The 12,189-nt window shown below is 38.8% G+C and overlaps 1 protein-coding gene across 1 annotated transcript; it reads right to left on the bottom strand.

The window, feature by feature from the left end:
* Positions 1-6,675: 6,675 nt before the first annotated feature.
* LOC126074864 (isopentenyl-diphosphate delta-isomerase 2-like) lies at positions 6,676-10,282 on the bottom strand. The gene is made up of 4 exons (XM_049881662.1): positions 10,141-10,282; positions 9,638-9,730; positions 7,556-7,686; positions 6,676-6,993 (listed from the first exon to the last, which is right to left on the bottom strand). The coding sequence occupies exons 1-4, from the start codon at positions 10,280-10,282 to the stop codon at positions 6,676-6,678; spliced, it is 684 nt and encodes a 227-aa protein (XP_049737619.1).
* Between the last annotated feature and the right edge of the window lie 1,907 nt (positions 10,283-12,189).

The following is a 12,189-nucleotide window of genomic DNA, read 5'->3' as shown; positions in this document are numbered from 1 at the left end:
CTCGGGAGGGATATAGGTCTGTAATTTTCTTTTTTGTGTGCGTGTTCTGCCTTTACCTGGTTTTTGTATCAGGGATATACTGGCTTCATAGAATGAGTTAGGGAGTATTCTGTCCTTTTTTATGCTCTGAAATACCTTTAGTAGTAGTAGTGTTAATTCTTCTCTCTAAAAGTTTGGTAGAACTTTGCAGTGAAGCTGTCTGGTCCAGGGCTTTTTTTGGGGGGAAGGGGAGCTTTTCGATCACCTTTTCAATCTCTTCTTTCGTTGTGGGCCTATTTAGTTGTTCTACCTCTGTTTGTGTTAGTTTAGGCAGGGTGTGTGTCTCTAGAAATTTATCCATTTTTTCTAGGTCTTCAAATTTGTTAGAGTGCAATTTTTTGTAGAATTCTGGTATGATTCTTTTAATTTCAATGGGGCCTGTGATAATATCACCCATCTCATTTCTTATCCATGTTGCTTCCTCTCCTGGTTTTCTTTTGTCAGTTTGCCCAATGGTTTATCAATTTTGTTGATTTTTTCCAAGAACCAGCTTTTGGTCTTGTTCATCCGTTCAATTGTTTTTCTGTTTTCTATTTCATTTAGTTCTGCTCTAATTTTTATTATTTGTTTTCTTCTGGTGCCTGTGGGTTTCTTTTGTTGCTCTCTTTCTATTTCTTCAAGTTGTAGGGATAATTCTTTGATTTTGCCCCTTTCTTCTTTTTGTATGTGTGCATTTATTGATATAAATTGACCTCTGAGCATTGCTTTCACTGTGTCCCAAAGGTTCTGATAGGAAGTGTTTTCATTGTCACTGGAATCTATGAATTTCTTTATCCATCCTTAATGTCTTCTATAACCCAGTCTTTTTTGAGCAGGGTATTGTTCAGTTTCCAAGTGTTTGACTTCTTTTCCCTGCTTTTTCTGTTATTGATTTCTACTTTTATGACCTTAATGTCAGAGAAGATGCTTTGTAATATTTCAGCGTTTTGGGTTCTGCTAAGGCTTGCTATATGACCTAATATGTGGTCTGTTCTTGAGAATGTTCCATGTGCACTAGAGAAGAAAGACTTGGCTGCTGTTCGGTTACTGTTCTGTATATGTCTCTGAGGTCAAGCTGGTCGATTGTGGCATTTGGATCTTCCGTGTCTCTATTGAACTTCTTTCTGGATGTCCTGTCCTTCACCAAAAGTGGTGTGTTGAAGTCTCCCCCTATTATTGTGGAGCTGCCTCTCTCACTTTTCAATGCTGTTAGAAATCGTTTTATGTGTCTTGCAGCCCTGTCATTGGGTGCATAAATATTCAATATGGTTATATCTTCTTAGTGTATTGTCCCTTTAATCATTATATAGTGTCCTTTCTTATCCTTTCTGATGGATTTAACTTTAAGGTCTATTTTGTCAGAAATCAATATTGCCACTCTTGCTCATTTTTGATTGTTGTTTGCTTGATATAATTTTTTTCATCCTTTGAGTTTTAGTTTGTTTGTGTCTCTAAGTCTAAGGTGTGTCTCTTACAGGCAACATACAGATAGATCATGGTGTTTTTTTTTTTTTTTTTTTTCTATTCTGCCACTCTCTGTCTCTTTATTGGTGCATTTAGTCCATTTACATTCAGCATAATTATGGATAAATATGAATTTTGTGCTGTCATTTTCATGTCTTTTTTTGTGTGTTGTTGACCGTTTCTTTTCCCCAGTTAATTTTTTGTCCTTAGTAGTTTATATATTGTCCTTTCCTCTTATTTGTGTTTGTTGACTTTGTTTCTGCTGAGTCTCTGTTTTTTTTTTTCTTGTATTTTACTTTGATGTGTAGGCTAGTTAGTCTTCTTTGTGGTTACCTTAATATTTACCCCTGTTTTTCTAAGTTTAAACCTAACTTTTGTTTCTTTATATAGCCTTGTCTTCCTCTCCGTATGAAGGATCTATGAGTACATTTCTTAGTGCCCCTTTATTGGTTTAATGTTGAATTCTTCTACATAATGACACCGCTGTTCCCCTGTTTCGAGCATTTTTTTAATCTGGATTTATTTTTGTGATTTCTCTGTCTGGGTTGACATCTGATTGCTCTGCACAGTGTTCTAGTCTTGGGTTGATACCTGATATTATTGGATTTCTAACCAAAGAACTCCCTTTAGTATTTCTTGTAGTTTTGGTTTGGTTTTTATGAATTCCCTAAGCTTCTGTTTATCTGGAAATGTCTTAATTTCACCTTCATATTTGAGAGTCAGTTTTGCTGGATAGATGATTCTTGGCTGGCATTGTTTTCCTTCAATGCTTTATATAAGTCAAATCATTCCCTTCTTGCCTGCATGGTTTCTGCCGAGTATTCCGAGCTTATTCTTAGTGGCTCTCCTTTGTCGGTGACTTTTTATTTATCCCTAGCTGCTTTTAAAATTCTCTCTTTGTCTTTGGTTTTGGCAAGTTTGATTATAACATGTCTTGGTGACTTCCTTTTAAAATCTACCTTACATGGAGTTCGATGAGCATCTTAGATACATATCTTCTCATCTTTCACGATATCTGGGGAGTTTTCTGCCAAGAAATCTTCAGCAATTGCCTCTGTATTTTCAGCTATTTCCCCCGTTCTGGTACTCCAGTCACTCGTAGGTTAATTCTCTTGATAGTGACTCACATGATTCTTATAGTTTCCTCATTTTTTAAAATTTTTTATCTGATTTTTCTTCAAATGTATTTGTGCCAAGTGCTTTATCTTCACTCTCACCAATTCTGCCTTCCACTTGTTCAATTTTTTTTGAGTTGTGTAATTCTGTATTTCTGATTGTTGTCTGCCTGGGGGAGTAGTGCTTAAGTGCTATGGCTGCTAACCAAAGGGTCAGCAGTTCGAATTCACCAGGCGCTCCTTGGAAACTCTATGGGGCAGTTCTACTCTGTGCTATAGGGTTGCTGTGGGTCGGAATTTACTTGACGGCACTGGGTTTAGTTTTTTTTTTTTCCTTGGGTCTCTCTATGGATTCTTGAAGCTTATTAAATTTTTCATTATGTTCCTGAGGAACTTTTCTAATTTCTTCAATTGCTTTATCTGTGTGTACCTTGGATTGCTCTATGTATTGCCTGATATCCTTCCTGATGTCTTGAAGGGTTCTGTATATTACTCTTTTGTATCCTGCACCTGGCAATTCCAGGGATGCACTTCCATCTAGACGATCCCTTGATTCTTTGTTTTGAAAGCTTGTTGAAGCAATCGGATCTGTTTCTTTATATGATTTGATATTGACTGTTGTCTCCAAGCCATATGTAAGTTATTATATTAGTTTAGTTTATGTTTGCTTACCGTATCCTAGCTTCTTGCTTTGTTTTGTTTTGATATGCCCAGATGGGTTGCTTGAGTGAGCTAGCTTGATTATTTTCACCTTTGAAGCTCTGACGTCCTGTCGCCAGATGGCTAGAGCTGTTATCAGGTATATAAGTCCAGGAATCCATTCAGTTTTCTTGTAAGGATTCAGCACAGGTGTCCAGGTAGCTGGTCATCAAGTGTGTTGTACAGGGTCTGTTCTACAGTCTTAGAGGGGCAGGAGTGATTGGTGTAGGTACCAGTATCTGGTTCCAGCAGGGTGTCACGCTCTGAACAAGGCAGGAGGCTGATAATCGTCTCCCAAGTGTCTCTGAGGAAAACGTATCCCTGTTCCCTAGAGTGTACAGGTGGGTGGGTTCTGCAGATGGACCATAGGCACCCAATGCTTTTGGTTGTAAGGACCGGGAGGTACCAGTAATTGTTGGACCCCTGTTGTGGGTGGCTGAGTGACCCAAGCAGAGTCACCAGTCCTTAGGCCCCCGATGTGGGTAGGTGAGGACGCTGTTTAATAGGCAAAGCGGTGTAAATTATCAAACCTCCTCCTCTCTACCACGCAGCTGAAACCGTTCCAGTCTGCCAACAAGGGCCTATTCTCCCAAAATAGGCCCACATAGGTCCGTGCACAGGGAAAAGTATTCAACTACCATGGACTGTTTTTGCCTGGACAGGAGCTGCTTCTGTCCTGAGCTCCCCAGGTTAGTGGAACTGGCAAATTATCTTTTCCCACAATTGCGAATTTATGTCTTCTCCAAGGCTGGGAGAATGGCTCTCGGTGCTCAACAGGGCCTGTCTTAGGCCAAGTGAAATCAACAGCTTCTGAATCTGGCTTGGGGCAGTGGGCATGGTAAAAGATACACAAGTACTTAGCTTTTGCTGAGAGTGCCATTTTTCTGTGGTTCCAGAGGTGTGAGTAGGCTGTGCAGCTGGCTGCTTCTCCCTGAGGAAACTGAGGTCAAACGCTACCACGAGCCCACTGTAGCCACCCCTGGGAATGAGGCCTGATTCATCCCAACGATTCAGGTCCTTGAACTCCTCTCTGCTTCTGAACCATCTCTTCCTCCCCCTGCTGCTCAGCCATTCTCTAACTTTGCCTTTGATGTTCAGGGCTTTTAGTTTGTCATAAATATAATCGTTTCACTTGTTTTTTCTGGTCTTTGTTGTAAGAGGAATCACTGGAAACGTCTGGCTATTCTGCCGTCTTGGCCCTACCTCTATGTTTATTTTGGGGGAGTGTTTAATAACAAATTCAATTTCTCTATAGTGCTTATCTAAGTGATCTGTTTCATATGTACTGAAACGTGCTTTTTGGGCAATTGGTCCATTACGACCAAGTTGTCAAATACACGTGATTTTTGTGTATTAAATTTGTATTAGCAACCTTACTAAATTCACTTATTATTGCTAATAAGAATCTGTATTTTATAAAATTTTTGCATAGTATCAGAAAATAATTATAGTTGTATTTCTTCTTTACAATCTTTATAAAATTTTACTCCTTTATCTTTTCTTAATGGGAGGACTTCCAATATGATGCTGAGTGAAATGATGATGGCAGGTGCAGTATCACTTCTGTGATTGTTGGTTCATCAGGCACAATCAGGTTCAAGAGACACAGGTAAGTTTTAATCTACGGCTATATTTATTTATCTTTATAGTAGGATACAAGCAAGTTAGAATTATAGCAGGAATATCATTTCATCTCATTGGGGACTATATGAGTACAGTTTCTTTTGCAAGCAAAATTAGAAAATACAGATTCAATTTCTTTAATAGCTATAGGATTATTCATATTTTCTACTTATTCTTGTGTTGGCTTTGATTGCTTGTGTTTTATAAAGAATTTTTCCATTTTTTTCCCCCAATGCTCACATTTGCTGGTAGGTAATATGCCCGTTGGAGCCCTGGTGGCACAGTGGCTAAAAGCTCAGCTGCTAACCAAAAAGTCAGCAGTTCAAATCCACCAGCTCCTCCTTGGAAACCTGATGGGGCACTTCTACCCTGTCCTATAGTGTTGCTATGAGTTGGAATCAACATGACTGCAATGGGTTTGGTTTTGGTTGGTTTAATATGTCTTTCAAAATCTTGAGAAGCAAGCACATGTATCTATTTTATTTTAACATTTTCTCATAAGAGAATAGAGTCATTTTGAAGAGAATAAGCTACAGATTTAATGAAATCAATGTTATAAATTCTAAAGATAAAATTCATTTAAAACTGAAGAATTTTTTTCTACTAAAGAAAACACCTTAAATATACAGTGATCTTTCTATTGAGGCATTTAATATTTACATAAAGATGATTTGTTACCTCCTAAAAATGAACAGTAGCAATTTAACACTAGCATTTATTAAGTAAAAAGATATTATAAATTTAAATTTCATTAGTTTGCGAAATAATATTTTAATAAGATTTATCTATGCTTACTAGAAATAAGAATCAAAAGCTCACTTGTCTTTCATCAAGAAACAACAAAATAACACCTTAGTTTGAAGAATGGAAATCTTCAGGGGTTATTATCTAAGGCCTGTGGCAATTTCACTATATTATCAGGTCTGGTTTTAAAACATAATTTCTTTCTCAATATTACATAAAAATACTACATACTCAGGTCTAATTTAAAAATGTATACTCACTTTGTGCTAAAATACAGAGTAATTTTTAAAAGCAAAACTGCCTTTGTTTACAAGCAGATTACAGAGATATAAGCCAACTTCAGGAACAAAAGTGGATGAATGCAGAGACATCTGGTTGAGACCATATACATTTCCTGTGCGGTTTGTAGTTAGACTATAACATGTGTTGACATGAACCCATTTTAGAGATGAACTAAAATGCATATAGCCAGGCCTTAAGACACAAGACTGAATGTGTGTTTCTTGGAAATAAACTTTGTTTTGTACTGTGAAATAAGTGATGCTTTAAAAAACACTAATAATCATGCAGAGATACCCCATTCTGACTTCCTGGGAGTTTGGATAGCACCGTTGAAAAAGTAGGATCACAGTTCACCTAACCGTCTAATATAACAGTCTAATATTCCAGTCCTCTCAAGACCTTCTACCAGGCCTTTCAGGATCAGCTACTGCTAACCTGCCAAGTGCATATAAAATGGAAAGTGTGGAGGGGGAAACATTCAACTTCCCCTTCTCAACCAAACATGAAAAATATAGAAATGGGACAAAAGAAAACAATAGGATAATATAACAAAGTAGATTAAAAGATTAAAAGTACGTGATTTCTAGATTAGTAGCAACCGAAAGATTTTCCTTTTCTTGTGAAAGCATATAATTACAAGGCAATTGTGTGTCATGTTTGCCTGCAGTGAAAACACAGCATTTTCTGTTTGGGGGCAGTATTTCTGGCAAATTCTCGACACCCATGCTCTTCACACTCTGACTATTTTATTAAGCTCAACAAACTGGGTTACTTCATCCAAATGAGCCCACCACTTATACAGAAATTTCTCTGCGATGACTCTCAGCCACGGGGCAACTTTCACTTCTCCCCTGGCTCCCCTTTCCAGCAACTCCTGTAACTCCTCCTTGGTCATGTAGCAGAAACATCTTGTTTCACTGGGATCTGGATTCACAGGGAGATTCTTTCTTATAAGCAGAAGATAGCAAATTTCATGTTCTCCCCAGATTCTATCTGATCTTGCCTTGTGGTGATACTTTGTCATAACTAAAATGTCTTCTAGAGAAATCTATGACAAAAATTGACACAGTGTTAATTAACAATGCCAGTGTTGAAAATATAGAAAGTATAGGCAAAGTAGAGAAAATAAATAGATATGTTTTCACTCAAAAGGGCTAATTATCTAAACCTTAACTTTATCTAGCTAAACATGTAGATTCAAGACTAAATAATAATCCGGTTTTGAATTTGTTTTATTTCAGTTAATCTGTCTGTGTCATACTTTAAAGAACTGTGCCCTCGCCCAATATAAACTAACCATCTTTGCCAAGAAAATATCCATTCCTTCTAAATTATTTTCTTTAATGGCCGAAGGTAAAAAATTTCAAACATCCTATTAGTCTCAAATTTCAACCTTCTCTTTCTTCAGTGTTTGATAGAAAGCCAGATTTCTAAATAATCTCTACCCGAAATTAACAAAAAATGTACAATGTCCAAATCTCCTATTTGTAACACCACCTTTATGAGGCCAATGACACAAATCCAGTCACTGAGCTCATGTTCAGCTTTTGCTGAATGTCACCCACTGGATTCACCATTAGCACAGTGGATACTGGACAGATATTGGGTACCTGCTCGGGGGGAATCCCCAGCTCAGCCTGCAGGCGTCTCTGAGCTGCTCGCCTGATTCCAATGGCATCTTGTTCTTCCAGTTCCAGTGGGTTGTACAAAGGATGACTACAGCAAGACTCAGTGAAATACCCTGAAGAGAATGCACATGGAAAGCATTTCCCTTACTTTAATTATTGAAGACCGAATATACTAAAAATGCAAACACAGACCTTCAGGTAAAACAAAATTATCTGTAACATAGACTGGTTGAGGAGAAAGAGCAAGGGTTTACTGTGAGTGTTCTGTGCAGATCCTGGCTCTGTGGCTTTTATTGGGTGTGGAGGTTTGGGCAAGGAACTTGACAAGATAGAAGTCTCTCCCACCCCCTACCCGGGAAAAAAAAAAAAGCCACTGCCATCTGACTCATAGTGACCCTATAAGTCTCCAAGACTGTAACTTTCTATGGAAGCCAAGTGCCACATTTTTCTCCAACAGAGCCACTTGCGGTTTTGAACAGCCAAATTTTGATTAGGAATTGATTGCTTTAATCTTTGTGTCACCAAGTCTCCTTAGAAGTTTCAGGGTGGCGCAAATGGTTAACGAAGTCAGCCGGTAACCAAAACTTTGAAGGTTCCAGCCTTTCTCAATGAGCCCCAGAAGAAGGGCGCAGCAATCGACTTTTGAAGAATGAGCCATTGAAAACCCTAGGAGCATAGTTCTATTCTGACACACATACACCTGGTTTTACCTGACAAGATGAGTATGATGATACTTACCTCATGGAATTGTTCTTAAGAATGGATTACCCTTACTGCTCCGCTGATACTTAATGTAGATCCATCGACTGGAAGTTAATTTCTCATGTGTATATCTTGTTACATTCTCCAGGTATGTCTTGGGACAGGGATCAGGATTCATACATACGTATACCGCAAACACCCTCCCCCCAACAAAAAAAAAACCAAACCTCTTGCCGTCCACTTGATTCCAACTCATAGCAACCCTATAGGACAGAATAGAACCACCCAGTAGGCTTTCCAAGGAGAGGCTGGTGGATTGGAGTACTGACCTTTCAGTTAGCAGCCTAGCTCTTAACCACTGAACCACCAGAGCTCCAAGTATCTAATATATCTTAAAGAGGCAGAGGAGAGAGTGGGTGTGAGGTGTGTGTGTGTCTTTGTGTAGGTTTTAAGGTGGAGCTGAGGAGACAGGAGTCACATTCAGAAAGAAGGATGATCTTGTTTAATGAATATAGCTTTATAGAAGCCATTTCAGGTATAATATCTTTGAGAAAGTTTTCCTAATGAAACATACTAATTACCTAAGTAACAGGAATGTTATTTATGATGGGGGAACCACTCTGTTCACTGACTCTCCCTCCCGTCTCCCTCCTCAGACACTGAAAGCTTCTTTGAGCCACAGAACCTCAGATAAGGAGGAACAAAGGAGAGGTCTTCATTGCCACCGTCTTCTATCCTGGGTCCCGTCCACTTTTAATGTGTCATGCAAGGCTTGGTTTGAAAAAATTACAGCACTTCATGCAAAAAAGTTTAAAATGATTAGAGTTGGTATAAATGCTTCCCCCCCCCACCCTTAAAAGGGACTATTTCTACCTACTCACTCTCTCTTGATTTTGGGAAGTGCAGGAGAATATAAAACAGAGAGATTTGGCTTGTAGGATAATCATTTTTGTATATGTCCTTAATTAATTGCTAAATGTTATTGATTCTAATCCTCCAAATCCTTAGATGGTACCTACTCTGTGCTTGACTGATAATCAAAAGTTTAGTGGTTCAAGTTCACCCACAGGTGCCTCAGAGGAAAGAGCGGGTGATCTTCTTCTGAAAAATAAGGATTGTAAACCCTATTCAGCATAGTTCCACTCTGACACACATGGGGTCACATACATCTGCGTTGAATTGACAGCAACTGGTTTGGTTTTCTTCTTCTAAGGATCTGTCTATACTGTTCCCTCAGGGATGAACTAACTGTCGACTAAAGTGAGAGCCAGACAAGGGCAATTCAGATAATTTACGTCCCAGATACGTCCAGGTCAAATGACATGGACATCTTAAGCCATAGGTACAATTGAATGGACTCACCGGGAAAAGTAACTTTGCAGTCTGATCTCTGCTGTATCAAGACTTTATTCTCTGTGTTGAACAAGACAACACTGAAGGCTCGGTGCAACAGTCCTGAAAAAATAAATGCCGATTCATATGAGCCAACAAATATGGAGCGGATATAGTAATTCACTTGTCCTTCTGACCTGGCTCTCTATCTCACAGAGAATCGCTGCAGCAGAAAACCTATAATATGGCTCCTGTGCAGAGGAAAGGGGAATACACGCTGCATTCCCAGACTGGTAATTCATGGTCTCCAGGTAATGAAAACCTGATGACAAATTAATGCTCAAAATAAAAAGATTTAAGATGGACCCTTCTTGAACCTTCTCCTAAAGAAGGCAAGCAACAAGAGCATAAGATGATTGAAGGTCTCCCCTCATGAGAAATGCCTGAAGTTTCCCCCCTCTACATCTCTGTGAGTTTGGGATAAAAAGGATAAAAATCTGATGAAACAGACAAAGAAAACATTTCCATACTACCTTTCTCAATGTTTTCATTCAGGTGGCAATTCCTCTTGGTATCTGCACCAATAACCTCATCACTTTCGTCAACGACAATTAACCTTTCATTTAAACGCTGAAGCTGATGCTCATCAACCCAATCAAGATTTACTTGAGACATTGCTGATAGTTGTGATCCAACCTAAAACACAAGGGCACAATTTTATCTTTGTGTGAAATATACTGTTGTATACATTTTGGTGATTGTTGCCAAAATTCTTTAGGCCTTAGCTGTCACTTCGTCATTAAGCAAGAGAAATCTTAATGAAATAGGGCAGTTGTTAGCTGTAGAAGGGTATAATGTGCTTCTAATTTAGGGTCTTCATGAATGGGAAATCTTTTGTATTCATCAGGTCTCCCAGGACTCCTACAACTGAGATTCTAAGAGTAAATCCCCACAAAAGAAACAAAATGGAGTACATGCTTAGGTAATGTTCCTTGTGGAATGTCTGTGGAGGAAAGAGCAGAGCCTGGGCAAAATCATGGGGTTTGATAAACAATGGTGACATTCCACAGGCTTCAAGGAAAGCTAAATATCTGAAGTCTTTCATTCATCCAACAAAGCCTTGTGCATCATCGTCACTACCAAATACATCCTTGTCTGATGATGTCCTGGGAAAAGATTTTTTTCAAAAGTTTGTATTGTGAAAATGTAGATAACCCACTCCTTGCCAATTCCAAATTTATGTGAAAATGTCTTGAGTATCATTTATTTTGATGCAAAGTCTTTTCACCATCCTTAGCCCATATCAACTTTGCAGAAATGAGTGGACTCTGTCTCTTGTCATGACTTTTATTATTTTCTGCAGTCTGCTCACCCTCTCAGCCAAGAGGCTGCTTGACTGAAAAAATATATGATAGATCATGTGGACATGAGCTAGATCAGAAATACAGGAAATAATTGTTGAATACATACAAAATTTTATCAATAAAGAAAGGATTCCCATAAGACAAGGAATATTTTGTACTAACCTTTCTTGGAAATTGGAGATTCCTCAGTGTTGGACACGAAAACAGAGAACACACTAAATGCACACGGTATAAAAGCCAGAGTTCTTTTATACCATGGGGATATACAAAGGTATTAGTTATGATGTTCTCAAACCTCTGTCTTCTAACACAAGAAACCACACCCTGACATCTCTCTCTCTGTCTCACTCCGTATCTCTTTTGTAATCCAAGGACAGCGATAGAATTTACATTGGATTTGTGAATCTTACTAAGAACATAAATAAGATAAAATAGGATTCAAATCCTAGATTAGGTCTTTGGTTTTATAAAAATCCATTTCTTGAAAATGAACCATGATGATCAAATTCAGATAAACAGTATCAGGGAATAGGAGAATATTTTGACCTGGCTCCCAACCCCTCACTAGAATAAAAGAGGTGTGTTCTGAGTAGGTTAGTGTCTTAGGCTGGGTTCTCTAGAGAAGCAAAACCAGTAAAGAGTATAAAAAAAAATATGGAGAAAGTTATGTTAAAGAAAGGTTTATGTTAAGGACTCACAGGATTATAGAGGCTGGAACAGAGGCCAGCCTGGAGGCTTCTCCTGATTCACGGAGCCGTAGGGGCTGATGAACCCAAGATCAGCAAGTCAGACAGCAGGGCTTTGCTTCACAGGCTGTAAAGACCTTCAAAACCCAAGGTTGGCAGGCAAGATAGCAAGGAAGCTGCTAGCTCAAGTCTCAAAACCAGAGGTCAGAGAAACAGGAGCCAGCTACAGGATCCAGAGTGAGCAAAAGCCCACAAGGCTTACCAGAAAGTCTGCTTATATTAGATGCAAGCCACACCCGCAAGGAAACGCCCTTTCAGTGATTGGCTACTCACAGCGTATCCCATCACGAAGGTGATCACATCATTGTATAACCGCCAGGCTACAACATAACATCCAAACCACTGAGAATCATGGCCAAGCTGTTAGCACACAACCTTAGCAATCACAGATACAATGCTAGCTGTTCATTTTGAAAATAACCAAAGGGATAAATCTTATGAAGACCTTCATTTCTCTTAAACAAGGGCAGAT

Source organism: Elephas maximus, chromosome 4 (genome assembly GCF_024166365.1).
Source record: "Elephas maximus indicus isolate mEleMax1 chromosome 4, mEleMax1 primary haplotype, whole genome shotgun sequence".
Lineage (NCBI taxonomy): Eukaryota > Metazoa > Chordata > Mammalia > Proboscidea > Elephantidae > Elephas > Elephas maximus.
This window is presented reverse-complemented; position numbering and strand designations above follow the sequence as displayed.